General features: G+C 42.6%; 1 protein-coding gene across 16 annotated transcripts in view; it reads right to left on the reverse strand.

The window, feature by feature from the left end:
* Window positions 1-962: 962 nt before the first annotated feature.
* The window catches only part of LOC130045771 (dual specificity protein phosphatase CDC14B), a 104,068-nt gene continuing 83,813 nt past the window's right edge, over window positions 963-21,217 (reverse strand). For 4 of the 16 annotated variants that reach the window (XM_056138628.1, XM_056138627.1, XM_056138623.1 and 1 more), the window contains 6 exons: window positions 20,839-20,977; window positions 20,289-20,448; window positions 19,467-19,564; window positions 9,407-9,523; window positions 4,409-4,474; window positions 3,428-4,113 (listed from right to left, as the gene is read on the reverse strand). In XM_056138628.1, coding sequence (XP_055994603.1) covers window positions 4,077-4,113; window positions 4,409-4,474; window positions 9,407-9,523; window positions 19,467-19,564; window positions 20,289-20,448; window positions 20,839-20,977 — 617 coding nt within the window. In that variant the 3' untranslated portion in view covers window positions 3,428-4,076. Of the gene's footprint in view, window positions 1,995-3,426; window positions 4,114-4,377; window positions 4,475-9,406; window positions 9,524-14,116; window positions 14,262-19,466; window positions 19,565-20,288; window positions 20,449-20,838; window positions 20,978-21,217 lie in introns of those variants that run through there. The other 12 variants (XM_056138614.1, XM_056138613.1, XM_056138622.1 and 9 more) reach the window with 9 other exon arrangements.

The following is a 21,217-nucleotide window of genomic DNA, read 5'->3' on the forward strand; positions in this document are numbered from 1 at the left end:
TGCATGCAAAGACGGTGCTTCAGCCTGTATAGTTCTTCACCACTCCTCACTCTGTCCTGTTTACTACAGCTGCACCAGAAAACTACAGGGGATGCCCTTCCTTCGCATTTAGCCTCCAAGTGTCACGACTCCAAGAGCCAGCAAGTAAATTCAACAAACCAAAAGGGCTGTAATACTTTTAATTGCATGATTATAATTATACAATTTTCACTAGTCATATTTGTATAAAACCAGTTACAATACACAAGATTTTCAATGCAACAACATATCAAACTACCTAGATAGCAAAGTTTCCAGGCCTATATTGAAGCTTTATCTTAAAAATACCTTCAAGAAAATAAACAATCATTCAACCATTTCTCAGCTTTATAAAATGATTAGAAATATACATTTTGATTAAAAAATCAGGACAATGATAGATCAAATACTGATTCATCAGTTACATTTTAAAATGTAATCTGTACATGAGTGTAGGTCAAAGTCTGCAAATTATTAATATAAAATTGCAATGCTGTAACCAGATAAACAAATCTGCTCAGCTGGTTAATTCTACTGGGCAATTAAGGAGGTAATTTCCTATACCATGGAGATGTGTTGTCCAGTTTTTAAAACACATCTTAGAATTTCCACTTTGCCAACGTGGAGAAGACAGATGTGGGAGATGGGTAGCCCCACCAAGGTAGGCTAAGGAGAAAATAATCTCAAAGACTACTTTTATTTGTTTGGGGGCCACACCCTGTGGTGCTCAGAGCTTATTTCCAGCTCTGTGCTCAGGGAATCACTCCTGGTGGTGTTTGGGGAACGATGTGGGGTGCCAGGGATTAAACTAGGTTGACCACATGCAAGGCAAATTCCTTAGCAGCAACACTTTCTTTCTGGCCTGTTTTTTGGGGGAAAAAATATTTTTTTTTGCAGGGGTGAGGAGGGAGTGACACCCAGCAATGCTCAAGAGTTACTCCTGGCTTTGTACTCAGAACCCTGGGGGTGCACGGGGGACCATATGAGATGCTGGGGATTGAACTTAGATCAGCCATGAGCAAGGCAAGTGCCCTACCCATCATATCACTCTGGCCCCTGTGGTCTGTGTTTGAATATTTCTAAAACCCGTTTTTGAGCACTGCTTCCCAAAATGCAACAATTACTTTGAAAAGTGTTTGGAGAGACACTGCCAAGCTACTCAGAACAGACAACAAAAGCAGCACATGTGCTCCCACAGACCCTGGGCATTGATCCTAGCAGAGGCTGGGAGGCCCCGGGTATGACCCCCAGCAGGGCCGGTCCCACGACTCCCAACACCAACACAGACATCCATGAAGCACTAGAGAACCAATTGTATCTGGGCCCAAGACAAGAGGTAGAAGAAACCCGCGGAGAGAAGAAAACAGCAGAGGAAGACGAATGGAGAGTAGAGAGACCCAGGAGCAGATGGGCAGTGTGTGGCACGAGACGCAGCAGCGACCAAGTGCAGCTGCTGGACCTGAGCCTTGCTTGGACCCTAGCTGGGCACCAGATACCTTTTTCCTTCTCTCACTTTGCAGACACCCTTCCTGTGGGCGGTTCCGGGCATGCTGATTCGAGTTCCCGAAAAGCTCCAAGGGCACCTAAAAATACTCATTTCTAAATCTGATTCCAATGGAAACTCTCTGGGTGTACTTTCAAAGCTATTTAAGGCTCATAAGTGGATCGGCTCTCTCCATCCGACATGTCCTGTTTCCCATTCAACAGCAACAAGATCTGGAACCAGGACTCAGAATTTCAAATCGCGCAAGATTCTGGGTATGTTGAAGTTGCACTTGAGGTGTGGAGGGGAAAAGGGGAGTGTCCATCTGATTCACAGCAGGAGGCATCCCTGGAGTCAGGCCCCAGATTCCCCAGATCCAAGCAGCTCTGGAGGCAGTATGCCAATTCTTCTGGGTTACAAGGTTATCAAATCCCATTTCCTAGAAATCCTTTCAACAAGACCAGGAAATACAAGTATCTGACAGCAATTCTATCTGGAAATGAGCAGTCAAAACAGAAAGGCAATTTGTATGAGAAAAAGTTGGGATTAACACTCAAGTCCAAATGTTTCACTTATGTCCAGTGGCCAACAGCCAATGCGCTGCAGGAGTCAGCAGTGTTCTCGATCTCTCTTAGGAAAGAGAAAGGCAGACAGCTACACTCTGATGGGCTTGGTTTTCCCAGCTCTCTGATTCAAGACTCTACCTTGACAGATACATGCAAAGGGAGGGGGGCGGGTGGTGTGCCCTGGGAATTCCATAGTGTATGCCTGGGCTTGGTTTATCTACTGAATATTGCTTCCCAGCGTATGCGGTTGACTGGAACACCATCTCTGCTTCCACCCCAGGGAAGGGCCATCTCCAAGGCAAGTGAGTCTTTCACTCTGAATACAAGCACTGGTTCGGAGGAGGCAAAGTCCTCCCCCCACTACAGTGGCCTTCCCACACTCCCTTCAAACGGGTGACACCAAAATGGAGCCACAGCTTCCCAAGTACACCCACAGAATTTATTCCAACCACTATGCAGTCTTCACAGGTTTTTTTAAAAAAAAAAAAAAGGCAGCTTTGTTCTGTCAACTACCCACAGCCTTATCTGGGGCCAACTGGTAATGTGTAGGTCTTGCCTCTGCTCAATTGCTCTTATCCCCAACTTTCCAAGCTAGGACAGGTGAAAACTGGTTAATGACCAAAAGCATTCTCTAATTAAGGATGTGACCAAGGGGACTGCAAAATGTTCTTTACCTTGGGGACCAAGTTTTTCTTAGCAGCAAATAACGAGAGAGAGAGAGAGAGAGAGAGAGAGAGAGAGAAAGAGAGAGAGAGAGAGAGAGAGAGAGAGAGAGAGAAGGAGGGAGGAGAGGGAGGGGGTAGAGAAAAGAGGAACGGGGAGGGGGGAGGAGGGGGAACGAAAGGAAGGAGGGAGGGGTAGAGAGGGGGAAAAGGAGACGGGGGAGGAAGGGAGGAGAGACAGAGACAGAGACAGAGACAGAGAGAGATTGCTTTATAGCAGACTCTGGCTCTGTGGGGCTGAGGGGAAAAGGCACTCTACAAAAGGAGTTGCTAGCTGTACTCCCTAACCAAAGGCAACCTGTGAGTTTCTTACTTACAAACAACTGAAATTCAGATGCTACTATAACTGTTACTTAAATCAAAGGGCGCGTGAATAGCCTTAGGCTGATCACATCACATGACAACAAATCCACAAATTCATAGGGAAAGACCCCAAATAAAGCTGGAACTGTGTTTTTTCTTTCTAAAAGCAACTGTTATCGGAGAGTGCTGGGTCCAAAGGTAAACGCCATTTTTTATTTTTCTTCAAACTATGCCAAGAGGACACTGTGGCGTTAATCTGTTTGACCAGGCAGTCTCAGTGTTCCCTCTGACTTGTTACTCTACAGCACTGAGGTCAGCCCCCGACCCCCACCCCCGCCTCCCTTTTCTGTCTTCTGAAGTCCCCATGACTAGTCTTTTCCAAGTTTTCGGTTCCAAAGTACAACTTGGTACCATACACGTAGGATTTCCACGGGGTTTTCACAGCCTCTTGTTACTGGAGCACTGTCTGGGGAGACAAGCAATGTGGGGGCCACTGCACAGCATCACAGACGTTAATGGGAAGACCATGAAAGCAAACACTATCAAGTTATAAACGTCTCATTTTTCTAATGCCAGTTTCCTCCTTTAAAACTCTGACACAGGGTGAACAGAAAATAAATAAGTAAAACACCTCCCTAAGGGGGTCCCTCGGAAGGCCAGCAGCTAGAAGACTGGCATCAGCAGAACTCGCTCCCCACTCCCACTGGCACTCAGCCCACAATCTGAGCAGCGCTTCCAGTGAGCACCTGAGGCCAACTGGACACCAGCTTGTTTGTTGAGAGTTTCCATAAAAGGGGAGTTGGGCCGCCTTCAAGTCATTCGTCTGTACCCAAACTCATTCCGTTATTGAAACTCCAATGGGCATTTTCTCCGTTGAATAAACTTCTTAGGTGGAAAGCATCTAAGGCTTTTGCAATTCGGTTTTGTGCTAATAACGTCCCACAGTAGTTTTCAGAATCTTCACTTCTGGTCACAGGTTTGTACTTAACGCAAGACTGTTTTAGTCCTTGAAATGGTGGGACTACAGAAGGGAAAAAAAAGACTTTTACCACAAAGGTTTTCAAATGATCTGTACAGTTTATCAAAGATAAGGAAGGCAACATACTAAAAATATCAACATGCTAAAAAGTATATACTCTTGTACGTTTTCATGACAAATAACTTGGGAAAAACAGTACAATACCAATCATAAAGCAAAGACAAACAGGAAAGAAAGGCAGAGCAGAAAAATGGTTCAGTTCTGCAAAGAAATTCTTTAAACAGTAAAAAAATAACAGTCTTAAAGGGAGGACAAAATAGCAGGGCAGTGAGAGTACCATAGAGCCAGTAAGGGCATTTGTCGCAAAGTATTCCTTTTCCTTCTTTCCCTCTGAGCAATCAGGCTGTGGGAAAAGTAGAAAGATGAAAAGATAGAGAAATGTTACCAGATTATTTCCAAAGGCAGGATTTCAAGTCACAGAAAAAATTCTGGCACCTCAAGCAGATTCCAGGTTGGGAAAAGATGGCCCAACCAACATGCACCTACATGCAACAGCACACAGACTCACACCAACACATACTAACACGTACTAACACCCATACACCAACACCACTAACATGCCAGCAAGCACCAACATACCTCCATGCACCAACATACACCAAACACACACCTCCATGCACCAACACACACTGACACACACTGACATGTACCAACATAACCCTGGGGCACGAAGCCAGCCCCGGCCACACCCTAGCCAGAACCTGTTGCTGTTCCTCAGAAGTCAGTGCTCATTCTCTCTCTCTCTCTCTCTCTCTCTCTCTCTCTCTCTCTCTCTCTCTCCCTCATATTCTCTCACATGCACTTTCTCTCACTCTGTTTTCTCCTTCCCAAATTCATTTCTTCATATACTTTCAACTAAGAGCAACTTTCAGAGAAAAAGGAATTCAAAAAAATCCCAATCTGAAAGGACCCTCCTTGTCTGAAGATGTTCTTGGCGCACTCCCCTTTAACTGTAACAGCCCAACAAGGCACTAGAGAAAGGGCAAGTTCAGTTAGTGAGGAGACAAGCAGGAAAACAGCTGGAATGTCAAAGAAGGTTAATAATCTAAAAGGTAAAAAAGGCAATCCATATTAAAAAGAGGGGGAAAAAAGAATATTTAGACAGAACCTTTCAAGGCTTGGACATCGATGCAATTCTAGAGATAACATGCCACTCTCAAAAGGTCAGAGCCCAGACGGTGTGGACTGACAGCAGGGGCCAATGTTTTGAGACCTTTTCCTCACTGTGGCCATCTTACAAATCTGGTTCCTCCTGTCCCAAGACTTGTGCTGTGGCCCAGATATGTGACCTTGGAATATTGTGGGGTCTGACAGGAGGCCCCCGTTTGAGAAATGCTACTCTAAGTGTCAAGAAACTGTGACAGGAACGATCACTGCAAGCTTAGAATAAGAAAACAAGTCCCTAGAAGTCCTAAATGTGTCTTAAGTCCCCAACTGAAGGCCTTTTGATAAAACTCATGATTTCAGTACTTCTCTTCCCTTATGATAGCAATGCCTATAAGAGATAGCCCAAAGCACTGGACGGCAGGTTAATTTGAAGGTAGAGCAGAAAAGAGCCTGCAATGCACCTTGGAATGAAAATAGGCACTGTTGGGGCTGGAGCAACAGGACCATGGGGAGGGTGCTTGCCGGGCACATGGCCGAACTGAGTTTGACCCCTGGCATCATACAGGGTCTCGTGAGCACCGCCAGGCGTGGCCCCAAAACAACAGAAAAGCACCTGTACACAACAGTTTTCTCTGAAAATGGATTTGTTATTTTCTGAAAGAAAGCAAAGATAATCCTAAAGAAACAGCCTAAGCATCCAGAAGCCAGCATGTACTAAGGTGTGCCAAACTGAATCAAAGGGTATGAAATGAGGCGGGCAGTTAGTCACTCTTCACAGGGCTTAGCCGAACTTCAAAGAGAACACTGAGTCTCTGGCTTCTCTGAGCCCAAGAAAGGGATGAAGTATAATCACAACTTCAGTGCCACACATGCCACCACACACCTGTCCCTACATAGGCTTGTCACAATGATTTCGATTTGGCATGTGCTCAAGGATACACAAGAAAACTATAGCCTGCCACCACAGACACAGTGGTGTCTTCTCAAAACAAGACCATATACAAGACTTGAATATTCAGTCTCAAAATAACTGTGCTCTGAGTGTATTCGTGGGCAAGTTCTCCAGAGTCACAGAGCATCTCAGTTAAATATATATATATATATATAAATAAACAAAAAGCAAACAAACAAAAAACAGTAGCCAGAAGTACTTGTGAGATCTTCTCACAAGAAAAAAATACAGAGATGAAAGGTCCAGTTCCTATGCAGTATCAGTATGGAGGAGGAGAAGAAGGAGGACGAGGAGAAGGATAAAGAGGACTGTGACAATGATGAAGATCATGTTGATGGTAAGGGAAGAACATCAACCTGCAAAGGAAAAGGCCTACCAGGCAGCAGTGGTGGCGAACCAGCAGCCAGTCCTTGAACAGCTTCTGGCAAGACGCAGACTCTTTTGTTTTGCTTTGCTCATTCACACACAAGACTTCTAGATAGTGTCTTTTAAGTGACTCAAGAATCTTAACTCATGATATTTTGTACAAACATGTTCATCTGCTCACTGTGCACCCACCAAAAATGAATCCAATCCAGGAAGAAGAAAGCTGCCGGCTGTGCCATCCCAACCAGTCTGCAGCTAGGGACGGAGCCTACCTCCCGGGCCCTGTCCCCAGGAGCTGTGGTGGCGCCCTGTGAAGGCGTCTCCAAGTGGGAGGACCTCAGAGCTGCAAAGGTCAGTGGGTACACTCATTCTCATGGCTCATCTCCTCTCATCACTTAGGAGACCTGCTGCTTATAACACAGGCCAAGATACTGGAAACTGCTTTGGACCATTTCAATATTCAGCCCAGCTTATGCATCCTGATCCCTGCTCAGTCCTTCTAGGAATGCAAGCTGGGGCAGGGCAGATGCTCAGCGCCATCAGCCAGGCAAAACCAAGATGGAAAAGCTGCTCAATGCCCAGCTCCTTAAGGGAACCTGGTCCGGAGGGGTCTCTGTCCCCAATTCTAGGGACATGAAGTCCAGTAGAGAAAACTGAATTAAATGTGCCAAACACACTCAACTATAAAAGAAAAACTTCTTTTATGCTGAAAATTAGTATGTTCATCCAACATGTCTAATCTTGGCATTATTTATGGCAGTTCTCTACTTGGATTTTGAATAGATTTATTCACCTAAAATGACCAAAGTTAAAATATTCTCATATATTATAAATAATCTGAAAGTAAGAAAAATAATAATGAAGCCCTCAAGGGTCTACGAATCAGAAGAATCACTAATATCACGGCAGTTTTTAAAAAACTCCATATAAATAGAAACGTACCTATAACTATTTAGAAATGTACCTATAATTAGGAATGAGACCTGTTATAAATAACATAACCTGACACTGAAAGAGCCTCTGAACGTTGGAAAGATGAGCAAGGAGAGGCTGCTAAGATCTCAGGTCTGGGACAAACAGAGACATTACTGGCACCCGCTCGAGTAAATCGAAGAACAACGCGATGACAGTGACAGTGACCTATAATTAGAATAGTGTATTGTACATTGATAAAATTAGAGTATGACTTCACAATGTTTAGCTGTTTTCAATTATTGCATAGACCATTGCATTTTCCTTTTTACAAAGAAGCACTGATCTATTTCTGTCACTGTCACTGTCACTGTCCTCCCATTGTTCATCGATTTGCTCGAGCAGGCCCAGTAATGTCTTCATTGTGAAAACTTGTTACTGTGTTTGGCATATCGAATATGTCATGGGTAGCTTGCCAGGCTTTTGCCGTGTGGGCAAGATACTCTTGGTAGCTTGCAGTGCTCTTTGAGAGGGGTGGAGGAATTGAACCTGGGTTGGCTGGGCCGGCCGCGTGAAAGGCAAATACCCTACCTGCTGTGCTATAGCTCCAGCCCAATCTATTTATATGTAAGTAAAAATGGGAAAATTGAATCAAGCAAAGCAGAAAAGCAGAAAAATTGATGACTCTTTAGAAAGCAAAGTACAAAGCAGTTGTATCCTGGAGGTCTGGGTGTGACCCAAACACCACCTGGTCCCCCAAGTACCACTAGGAACAATTCCTGAGCACTGAACCAGGCATAGCCTGAGCACTGCCAGGTGAGGCCCAGAACAAACATAAAACACAAAGGCCCAAAGGACTGCCATGGGCTGTTCTGAGATAAACAGATTGCTGAGAGCCTAAAGTCCCAAAGACAGATGCGTACTGAAGTTCAAAGGACTAAGGAAAGGCTCAAAGGCAAGCACACAGGCCACGTACAGCAGAGTCCTGGACTGGCCCCAGCAGTACAGGGTCCCCCAAGTGAACCTATGGGTTGTGAGCTAAAAGAAAAGAAAAGAAAAAAAAAACACTGGTGAAATTGCAAAGAACATTCTGCAAAGTCTTGTCCCACCTGCGGTCTATTCTGAAATGTGGTGCCGAGTGCACAGAACATCAAACAGAGAGAGGGCAACACAGGTCACAGGCAAAGATCCCCCCAAATGGAACAGTGCAAGAATGGGGGATGGCTTATTTGCCCCCAACCCCAAAGATCTCATTTGGAAGAGGATAAAAATAGCAAGTCTGCCTTCAACTCAGTGTATACCCAAAGACACGGCTAAATGCTGCACTTGGTCAAAGAGTGTGTCTACATTCTGGCTCATGAAGGAAGTGCAAGATGCTGGGTTCAAAGTCTAGAAACAACCCATGGGAGTGGTCTACGGTCAAGGGGACAGTTCCTTTTCCACCAGAAGAGAAGTCCGAGCAAGTCTCCTGCAAAGAGAAAAGACCCTCTCCACTTAAAGCCTGTCCACACAGACTGTCATCAGCAGACTGCATCCATCTGAACTGTTCAGTTTAATTCACCTGCAAATATCAAAGTTATATCTGGCAAAGGTACAGGCAGAACAGGATGCCTGGTACTCTGTCCCCTCTCTCCAACAAATATGCTCGAGCTCGACACAGATCCAAAGATTCCCTCTGTGTTCTGTCAAGAGTCTTGGAAATTCTGAAGTCAGGAACTTAATAGTAGAACATCCTCTTGTTCGCAGTGTTGAAAACATCTCTAAAAATCAAAACACGATAAAATCCTGCAGTAAAATGACCAGATTTTCTTAGATTATGAACAACTCCAACACATTTGATTCATTTCCCAGAGAAGTCCTTATCTTCATTTCAATGTCCAGAAGACTGAACTGGAAACCAGTATTAAACTTCTTAGATGAGGAAGAACTGATTCTCACCTTTTAAAACTGCTTTTTCTTGAAGCAGATCTGGTGGTTCTTTGAGTAATGCCTGTACTGCCAGAAATGTTAGGTTCAGATGGCTTATAGCTCTGAACACTGGACTGAAGGATTACTCTGAAAACAGTTGGAAAAAAAAAGATTATATTCACTGAAACAAATGATGAAATAATGACAGAGGAAAGTGTTGTTGCACATTAGTGCAAATTATTTTACTGAGACCTGGCTAAGATTTTTTTTTTCACATTTGTCAAAAAGCTCAGAAATACATGTCACAACATGATCTTTGGAAGGAAGCATCTTGTTCCCTGAGACAGCCACACAAGATATCATTTCCATGTTTTTGTAAAGCAAAGTACTGGCATTTTAAGCAGCTCCCACAACAAAGAAATCGATTGGTCAAGATTCTCAGAATTCTAGTCATAAACACAAGAAATCACAGTCCTCCAATTCTAAACAATATAAATAGCTAAAAGATAATGACTTCTCAGAGCGAAAAATGTATATAATACATACCAAATCAATACTGATTTCACATAACACTTCAATATTTTTGTTATTTTGTTATTGTTGGGCCATATCCAGCAGTGCTCCGAGCTTACTTCTGCCTCTGCACTCAGGGGTCACTTCTGTGAATACAGGGGTCCATTTGGGACACCGGGAATCAAACCCAGATCACCTGTGTGCAAGACAAGTGCCCCCCCCACTGTACTATCACCACGGCTCTAACACTTGAAAATTTTAAAATATGTTCAAGCAAACTTGAACTTTGCTATGATTGTAACTACTCACTAAACTCTTCTAATACCACTAACATATAAGTGAACCTGTTAAAATTCTGAGACTTGCTTTCATTCAATTTAAATCTCCAGGATCTGATGCTTATGGTAATAGGGTGCCATATGGTAAATTCATGAAACAGAATGCTTTCAGATAAAGTCCATGTGGAATGTCTTGTTTATAAACAGTGGGTATTGTTACTTATTCATTGAATCATCCCAAGAACAACAGAAAACATCCAAAGATCTTCAACTGTTCAAGAAATAATGTCTGAACTGCTAAGCTGTACACAACATACCTATTGTACCATACCCGAAATAAATGTGAGACTTAAGGAGGATCCAGCTCTTAGGAGAAAAATGGCCTTAGAACTCTCACAGTTCTATTTCCTCTGCCTCTGTTGCCATCACTCAAGTTAAATTTTAAAGGTTAATTTTTAAAAGCCAGGCTATCAGCATATATTAAGAAATCCTTATCAAATTACAACATAACCAAAGTTGCACCATAAAATCCTACAAAACTGGCCTGAGTCAGATGAACACCAAGAGCTCCAGAAGGTCAATGGTTTTCAAGAAGGAGAGAGACTGGCAGGACAAATGCACATACCGAGCCCTTGCTTTTGTTCATTTTCTGAACAAAAATCCATCTCCTGTTTCTGGAAGACTTGGGAAACCATCTCCAGGCTCAGAAGGCATATGGCCCTCCACAAACAAGCCCTGCTCATGTCAGCGTGTCTCACAAAACCCCACCATCACAGAGGTGAAATACAGACAGAGATGTCGGTGAAGACACACTATGATGAAGCACCCTCTGCCCGGAAAACAGTTTAGTTTAATGTTCTGGCGGACAATATCAAGGAGGCACAATAGCCAGTAATCTCTCTTGAAAGCTGTATCTAGAACTTTTCATAAATAAGAACAAAAATAAGCCCTAGATGCTTCTACAGCAGTTTCCCAACCATCGGTTCAGAGAGACTTAGGGAGGAGTAGCTGAGGCCAGGAGGTTCCTGGTTCTTATCTCCAGTCACAATGAAGAAACTGAGGCACCTGCTCTTGGCTTGGGGAAGGGAGAGGTATGAGTGGGAGTGTAACATCTATTTTTCAAATAACCTGAGGACATTTATAGCCATCATGCAAACAACTACCATATTATAAAACCATCGATGAGAGAAAAAAACAAATGCCAATATATTTTCCTACTTAAAATTTAGGTCCTGGTTTTTCAATGCACCTGATTTTAAAACAGTTAATTACCAAACTGAGAGATACTATTGCAATTCAACATTTAGGCTAAAAAAATCTTTAACTTCTCAATAAAATAATAGAATATAAATTTGCATGGAAATCTGAAAGTTTATATAAAATTTCTAATGCATGATTCAAGCAGTAAGTTTCAACCCATCTAACATTTGCAGTAACAGGAGTTATTACAGCTACTGGATATGCATCTGTAAAGGAGAACCCACAATTGTATTGCCTCTGACATCCTATACTGAAAGAAATTTTGGGAGCAGCTGATAAGCACTCGTGAAATATTCACTCTACCAGTGGGAAATGTGAAAGACTACTTCTGCTTTCCAAATCCAGCCAGCATGCAGCTCTACAGAGCACTATTATCTTACCTTCTCTTTCCTGTCCACCTTCCCTGACAGAATCCTCAGTTCTTCTTTTAATTCCTTGCCCAAGTACAACTCACAATCTTTTCCACAGGATTTTTTGAATACTGGTAACCTTGGACTTTTAAAAATTATAGTATGGATTACCTGAGGAATACAGCCACGCACACTAAGATGTCAGGTCTCTTACAAAATGCTTTGACCTGTGGTATATAAGCAGTACTGACACTTGGGAGAAACAAGAGAGAGATGAGAGATGGAGCGTGGGGGGAGGGAGCAGGAGCTGGGAAACCTGTGTCCTTACAGAGGTATTGTCTCCACTGACGCAGCACTGAGGGGACATAGCACTTGTGCTCTCTATGCATATTAAGTGATGCAGAGCTACTGGCCAGCATAGGTGAAGGCAATAATGCTGACCCAGATAAGGCCTCACAAGGTCACTGTAGGAACTATTACTGTATAGACAATACACGGGTCTTGGCACTTGTCCTGCATGTGGCTGAACCAGATCAATGCCCAGCATGTCAGACAGGACCCAGAGTTAATCCTGAGGACCAGTGGTTCATGATGCTCCCCCGCAACAAAAAAGAGTAACAGGAAAAAGAATCTCTCCTATATTTCTGTACTGTCGTTGAAAGCTTTTGTTTTATAAATTCTAAATTCATCAGTCAGGTTAAAATAAGTAACTCTGGCTCCAGAAACACAGTGTGAAATGTCAATGTTAACATAAAAATATTATACTTTTTTTTTAACTTCTTGGGTCACACCCAGCGATGCTCAGGGGTTACTCCTGGCTCTGCACTCAGGAATTCCTCCTGGCAGTGCTTGGGGGGGCCATATGGGATGCCGGGGATTGAATCTGGGTCAGCTGCATGCAAGGCAAACACCCTATCTGCTATACTATCGCTCTAGCCCCCCAAATATTATACTTTTAAGGAATATCAAAAACAGCCTGATTTTTAAACTTGCTCTGGAAAAACAGTATTATCAAGAATTAAGTAGTATTGAACCCAACCAGTTTAAAATCTTTTTGTCATTTGGAAAGATGAGAATAAATCTGTGACGTTCAGAACTCAATGTATAGAAATCTAAGCTTACTAAGAAAAGTAAAGGACAATTAAAGGATAATCTCGATCAGAAACATAACATCTGCTTATGCGAGGTTTGAATTAACAAGATATTCAAGAAAAGAAGGAATAAATGGGAACATGTCAACATGCTTCCCTTGATTTAGAAAAAGAATGGCATCGCTAAATTTCCAAGTCTTTCCAGGCCATCTAAAGACACCAAGACCACAAAGTACCAGAGATGTTTGCAGCAAAAATTTTACTTTGGCAGAGATCCTAGAAGACACTTTTTTTTATCCCCTAGTAACTTCCAAGTCTAAGATGCAAGTTGAAAGAGAAGCACTGACATAGGAGCCAAAGGATTTCAGAGGATATATTGAAGCCAGGACAAAACGAGCAGCCCAGACAGTGACCATATACACTGGGCTCAGCAAGAGGTTTCCCTGGTGAGCACCTGACCACATTCTTCTGCCAAAAAATCTCTTTGCTCTTCATGTGTTTAAATAAAAAGTATAAAGAGAATACAAAGTCTGTCTGTAATGACCTAATCCAGGCAGGCTTGTTCCTTCTGGGAAATGGGGGAATGTCAGAGAATAAGGCCAGGAGGGGCTATTGTGGAAGAAAATGAATACCAGAAAGTTCTCTCTGGCTCTTTCTGATAGTCCTGAAAGGTTGCACTAATAATGGCATTCCCTACAAGGAAGGAAGGAAAGTAAGGGATGAGAAAAGTCTGTGTAATCAAGACAGAAGACTTAGGAAGGAAGCAATAAAAAAATCAAGAGAACAGGACGCAATGCTTACTAAGACCTCATGGCTACAAAATCAGTAGGAAAATAGAAGATTTATAAGCAAGCTGGAAAGAATACACTCAATATTTCTCTAGGAAATTAGGGACAATGTGTTAGTCAATTATTGAAAGAAAAACAACCCAATTAGCCCAAACTAAAATCTTCTGGATAAAGAAAGGAAATAATTTCAATGTCTTCACAAATTGCTATGTTAAAATCATATAAGATCAACTACAACTTAACACAAAACGCATGAAAGGAGCAAATAAAATGGCCCTTCCCATCACCAACCCACATTAGTTCAAAAGATTCGATAACAAGAACTTTCGATAAAAACAACTTCGGAAAGGAGGCAAACCAGCCAAGCTAAAAAGATTGAGAGTGAGAAAAACATACGTTATGAGAAATATGCAGGACACCGGAGGGGAACATGGGTAGAGAAATGGAGTGGAGCACTTACACAGCAGCTATCTGGCCAGGGTCCTGAGGGCTACTGTGTTCTGAAACCATCGAAACAGAATAGCAGGATGGGGAGAATGTAGTCACAGACAATCCACCAGATGACAACACTACCCACGGCAGAGGCCAGCACAGCTAGGGAACATCTAGAAATGGGTGAAAGAACAGATGTTCAAATTGGGAAGCCAAAACAAATAAAACAGCAAGTAAAGCCCCATATGAATTTTAGATATCCAGTATTGCAAAGTGATGGGAAATAAGGAATGGAGTATCGCCAGTGTGGCACAACTAAAATAATAATAATAATAATAATAATAATAATAATAACAATAATAACTCTCTTTAACTTAAGCAAATTTGACATTCAGTGGTAAGAGATCAAATCTCTAGTTTGAAAAATACTCCGACCTGTATGATCATTTGATACAGCAATCAGAGTCTAATCTTGCAGCTGAGATTTCTCCAGAGAATCTCAGTTGAATGACCGAAAGAGCGAGAGAGAGTGAGCAAAGCAAACCAGAGTCCTGACCAGACAGTGGGCAGCTTTCCCCTGGAGGCAGCCTTGCTCTCTTGCCCAGGGCCATGCTTGGCCATATGCCTCGTCTGCTGTCAAGACGTGTGTACAAACTGCATGCTGACATGCAGGAACACAACATGCGGGCAACAGGACTGAGATGATCAAACTATCTCTGCTTTTTTATTTTTTTTTTTGTACTCCTTTTCCCTTATGCAACTCAGCAACTCAGCTTTCAGTGTTTTTCTACCCTCTGGTCTGACTTGCAGCAGTGAGGAGAAGCCACTCACAGTGGGGTAGAAGCAACTCCCTCCAGTGACCAGGCCTACCTGTGGCCATGTGGGAATGTCTGTGACTGCACAGAAAGGCCCTAGGAACTTCTGCTGATGGAGTCGGAAATGACTGATGTGCTACACCACCCTTACTCTCCCTCTCATCACATTCGAAGAGCATTATGGGCCAGATACAATAGGCTGAACCTAAAATTGAGTCTAACCTCACTCACCCCACAAGTTACCCTGCACTACCTCATTCGATCCTCCCACCAAAAAAGCCAACTTATTTTGATTAGCAGAAGCCTGATATTTATTATCAGCCAAAATGGCTAGAAACCCTACAGAACTTTTTTCCCAATCCCAAATTTCATTTGCAGGTACTGACTTAACAGTTATTTTTGTTTTCTTTTTGTTTTGGGGCACACCCAGCAGTGCTTAGGGCTTACTCCTAGCGCTGCACTCAGAAGACGTTCCTGGTGAGGCTCAGGGACCGTATGTGGTGCTGGGGATGGAACCCAGTCAGCCGTCTGGGAGGCAAGCACCCTACTTGCTGAGCCAGCTCTTAGCCCCGCAGCCATTATTTAATGGCTTGGATGTCTGATTGCCCGCATTACACAGATTTGTTTAAGTTCTTCTAGTGAAAGCTCATGGCAAAAAATTGTTTTCTATATTGGAGTACAAACCTGTAAACACTATTCTCCAGAGAGTTTAAGAAATCCAAGCTGGGGCCAGAAAGAGCTCAGGAGGCCAAGCACAAGCTCCACATGCTGGAGGCTGGTTTCTATCTCTGGCATCTCACAGTTTTGCAACCCCTAAGCACTAAGCCAGGAATAGCCCCACTCCACCACCACCAAAAAGAAAGCAGTCAGAGGTCATCATGTCTAGATTCTTACCTTGTTCCCATATAGAATGCATCTATACTCCTTATGTAACATCTTGATTAACCCCTTCAACTCAAGCAAAAACAACCAGAAGACTGATGCTACTACACCCACCAAAATCATTTGAGCAGAAATCATTTGCCACTCTGTCCTGAAGATTGCGGTTGGGGTGCTGTATGCTTTGTTGTCTCTAAGGGAGTCTCCATCAGGCAGACTCTCCGAGAAAGTGACTTTCACAATTTCTGGACATTAAGTCTCCCAAACACTAACAGTTTGTGAAATGAAAATCAACAGAAATATTGGATAAGGAATCAGGAAGCAATATGACTTGTTCACAATGACAAGTCTGGACCCCAAATGTGGACACAATAATTTGCCCACAATAAATGAATCCACAGGGATGGTCCCTGAACTGTAGGTGGAGGTTGGGGGTTGGTGGGGGGCAGGGGGCTGGTGGAAGGGGAGGGGGTTCAGGGTTCCCCACCCATCCATTGCCAAACTCTTTGGGACTCTTCTAGAAACAAGGACTATGGAGGGGAAGAACATCCCCATCTCTCCTCTTTGTAACCACAAACAAAGTGAAAACAGGGATCATTACACCTATCAAGATGGATTGAAGAGCCCAAACAAACCAAAAAAAAAAAAAAAAAAAAAAACCTGCTTACTTAAAGGAAAACGAAGAACAATCCGGTGACTTATTTAAATGCACCTGCCCCTCACTTCTGTGGCCCCCTTCCCCAACAGGTTTGGTCTTCATATTACAAACTTTGAAAAATTTAGCATTCTGTACTTCCCTTTAAAAGCGTGGCCTACTTTGGTGGTGGTATTACTGCTATCACAAACAGGTTACCTTAACTATAATAATGAAAACTTTTTAAAAAGTTTTTAAAAATGATTGGGGGTTGGGGGGAGTGGAGTGATAGCACGGCGGGTAGGGGGTTTGCCTTGCATGTGGCCAACCCAGGATCGATTCCCAGCATCCCATATGGTCCCCCGAGCACTGCTAGGCGTAATTCCTGAGTGCAGAGCCAGGAGTAACCCCTGTGCATCGCCAGATGTGGCCCAAAAAGAAAAAATAAAGTGATTTGGGAGGAGGGCAGTTTGGGAACTATTCCACTATTTTTACAATTATAGGGAATCTGAACTACCCTCATTTTAAAAACAAACAAAACACTTTAACCATTTCCCTTGATTTAGCTGAGTGCTTCAGTGCAAAGAGCCAGTATCCTTTATCCTTTATTCCTCAGCAGGTAAGCAGAAGTGTGCAGAACTGGACAACCAGACAGATGACGGCAGAGAGGCACTTCTTCCCTCCCTGTCTTTGTTGTTTAGATAGATTCAGCCATCATTCTCCAACCTTCATTCTATGAAGCCATCACTTATCAAGGTGAATACATTATAGTACTGAAACTAGACTGTTCCATACAATAGTACGTAGTGTCATCTTCTGGCTTCCAACAAATTTACACTTAGGGTGGTGGGTGATATGATCAGCACTTGGGGGAGACCCAACCCAGGCCTCCAAGATGAGTGTGCTCCATCACTGAGGACATTTTATATTACCACAAATCTATTAACTCTGAAAGAACTTTTTGCTGTCCCAACCTTTTTTGGAAAAGACCACCAGTATTTGAAATTTTCTAGATAAATATTCAAAGGAAGTTTTAAAAAAATGAAGAAAACTTCTGGTAACAATAACTTTTGACTATGCAGAATTCACCAACTCTGTGACTACTAAACAGAAGTTAAAAAAAAATCAAAACCAGGGCTAAATTAAAAACTAAATTCATCTTCTATGCCTTTCCAATTCAGATGGCGGCGGTACCCGACAGCCGTGCTGGTAGTTCCGGAAACCCATGAGTATGCAGAACTCTAGGTACCCATCAAACCCGCTGCCTTGGGGCCAGGCTCCACACAGGCTTTAAGGCCCTGTGTTAGAGAAGGGCCCACCTGTCTCCACCATCTGAATGGTGGAATGCAAAATAGGAAGATGACTGAAGGGACTATAATATGCTTCTAATTAAAAAGTGCTATAACATCTCAGGTGAAGCAAACAAAAAACAGTACTTTTAAAAAGTCAATAAATACAAATAATCAATATTCACATCATTCACATGGCACTAATTATTGGAAAGTGTTGCTTGTTTCTTTGGGTCTTTAGGAACTTTCCAGAATGTAGCACTGTAGCACTGTCCTCCCGTTGTTCATCGATTTGCTCGAGTGGGCACCAGTAACATCTCACAATAAACTGTGAGACTTGTTGTTACTGCTTTTGGCATATCGAATACATCACGGGTAGCTTGCCAGGCTTTGCTGTGTGGGTGGGATATTCTCGGTAGCTTGCCGGTTCTCCAAGAGGGGCAGAAGAATCAAACCCAGGTTGGCTGCGTGCAAGGCAAACACCCTACCCGCTGTGCTATTGCTCCAGCCCTTCCAGGATGTAACCCGTGACAATATATGCCCGGGGTGTAGTTCTTCTTGAGAACTGCAGTAATGAAAAGTTACCAAGAAAATCTCTTGTTCTATGACTGTGCTCTGACTGGCAGTTATTCACTTCATTGGTTCCTTAATGGATATCCTTATTAGGGGCATTTGAGAGTAACCTTATTGGATGGAACAATCTAGTTTCAGTAACATGAAAGAATGAAAATTCGTTGCCTTACAATGAAAATGGATGTAATTATAAAAAAGGAATCCAGTGTTACGAGTAGAATCATTTATTAAACTATAAGGGGGAGATTTACAATGGCCAAGTTTTTCTATTCTATATATTTTTCTTCTTTTTTAATGTTTGAAACAATTTTATTTTTATAATTATACCTATTGCCTAGGTAATTGAGTAATTCTCCAATTATTTCAATTTGTTGTCAGGTTTCATCTCCTATATTCACTGATCACATTAGCTATTTATTTTTCTAATAACCCTGATATTAAAAGTCTTTTAATCCAAACTGACACAAAAATAAGTACAAATAGAAACAGAAATACACATACTAACTACAAAATGGCACATATTAGATTGTATATGTTTATATATATTATACATGTAATATAATAAAAAAATTTACTTAAAACTTTTATGTATTTTTAAAACATACTAGTACAAAAATATGGCCTAATTTATTTCATCATTGCCTCAAAATACAATGCACTGCTATAAGGTTACCACCATACAGACTTTCTGTAATACAGGGCTGAATCTGAAAAGATTCATGATTTTAATAACTACAGTTGGATAGTCCTCTGTTGTTCACATCTTACTCTCTTGAGATGTCACAATGGTGATTATCCACGGGGACAAAGCAGCTCTAAGATTGTTTTCTGATCTATACAGACCAGTGAAGTTGCAAGCGAAGAAGAAGTTTCTTAGGCAAAAGTCTTAGATTTTATTTATTTTTTGGTTTTAAGGTCACACCTGGCAGTACTTAAGGCTTCCTGTGGCTCTGTGCTGAGGGATCACTCCCTGCAGGCTCAGGGACCAGACAGGGTGCTGGAGATCAAAGACTGAGACAATATGCAGGGAAGCACCCTACCCACTGCTCTACATTTTAAATAATGTGATAAAGCATTTAAAGGTGGCATAATAGGCATGCAAACTAGTAAAAATGTAGGGGAAAGATGCTCACTAAGGGACTCCTACACAAATCAGAGAGCACCAACCACTCAGAGGAAAGTACTCACGTGAGGGGAATAGCATTTGCTTTGGACTGTCTTCTGCTCTTCAGGGCCCGAAGTCTATCACCTTGTGTGACTCCATTGATTTCATCCTCATCACTGTACTGGGTAAGGAAAGAGACAGTGAATGATTGAAGTCACGCTTATTATTTTAGTACTGCACAAAAACGGGTATTTGTCTACAGATATACATTCAGCAACACAAATGCTTCAACTTCCAGCTAAACATTCTGCTATTTTCAAATAAGGCTAAGGGTCATTTTTCAAGACAACTACAAGCTGACATTCAGAGAACCCAAAGCACTCTCTTATACAGCATTTACAGTAAATAGGTACAATGGGTTTTCAATATTACAAACACGCTACACTCTTTTGTTTAAATTTCAGACTCTCTCCCACTACATAATACAAAGAACACTGCTACCTTTTCATTTCTTCCCTTTTCATTTCTCCATTGGAGAAGAACTGATTCCCTAAGTGGGTTGTCACAAAATGGGAAAAAGCTGGGCACAAAATGGGAAAAAGCTGGGGGGGGGGGGGGGGGGCGGAGAAAAAGTAAGTAGATCCTTAGAAAGAACCTCCTATATCTACCTCTATTATCAACCAGCACCAAACTGAGTCAAGAAACAACTTTAGTATTATGGACAGAAACCAATGTACTGGTTTTAACAAAGTACTAAGAGGGTTAAAAAAAAATTATTTTTTAAGTGACAATAATCCCTCCAACTGTACTTTATTATTTTTACCTATAAACTTTTTCAATGCTCTAAAAAGTTCTCAAAGGCATTTTAAACAATGAAAACTGCATGACAGAGATAGTGTGATTACCAGTTCAGGTTCTGGCTTGTTTTGGTTCTCCACCCCGGTGATGGAAATGTCATCGACAGCCAGGAGGAGCTTCGAGAAGGCGGCGCTGTGCTTGCCATCCTCCTGACCACTTAACTTCTGACGGAAATAATCCCCTTCCAACCAGAGGCTTGACTGTTTCCTAGAGCATTCAAATAACAACATGAACATAGAGTTTTCCAGAAAGATCCACGCAAACAGCTTTCGGCTCTTGGAGGATCTATTGTTACTGGACAGTAAGAAAAGAGTCCAGGAGTTGGAGCGATAGCACAGCAGGTAGGGCGTTTGCCTTGCACTCGGCTGACCCAGGTTCGATTCCCAGCATCCCATATGGTCCCTTGAGAACCACCAGGAGTAATTCCTGAGTGCAGAGCCAGGAGTGATCCCTGTGCAACGCCAAGTGTGACGCAAAGAGCAAAAAAGAAAAGAAAAGAAAAGAAAAGAAAAGAAAAGAAAAGAAAAGAATCCGTTTCCCATTCTTTTTGAGCCCCGTGTGTTTCCTGAGTGATTACAACGTTCTCTGTGCACGTACATCAGCAGAAACTGCTGCTGAGGCCCAATGACGGAGCCAGGCCTGCAGATCCTCACCCAGGCGATGCTCTCGGCTGCTGTCATCCGATAATGCTTCATCAGGTAGCAGGCAATCATTGTGCCTGTGCGCCCAAGGCCAGCTAGGGAAGGAAGAAACACACCAAACCCATCAGACAAGCGGCACTAGGTCCTCAAAGATCCTGGGCAGAGAGAACTGTTGTTGTTTTGGGTCACACCTGCCAATGCTTAGGGTTACTCCTGGCTCTGCACTCAGGAATTACTCCCGACGGTGTTCAGTGCACCATATGGGATGCCAAGGATCGAACCCTGACCAGCCTAATGCAATTGGTAAATGCCCTTCCAGCTGTATGATCACTCCA

This window comes from Sorex fumeus, unplaced genomic scaffold, assembly GCF_029834395.1.
Source record: "Sorex fumeus unplaced genomic scaffold, SorFum_2.1 ptg000129l, whole genome shotgun sequence".
Classification (NCBI taxonomy): domain Eukaryota; kingdom Metazoa; phylum Chordata; class Mammalia; order Eulipotyphla; family Soricidae; genus Sorex; species Sorex fumeus.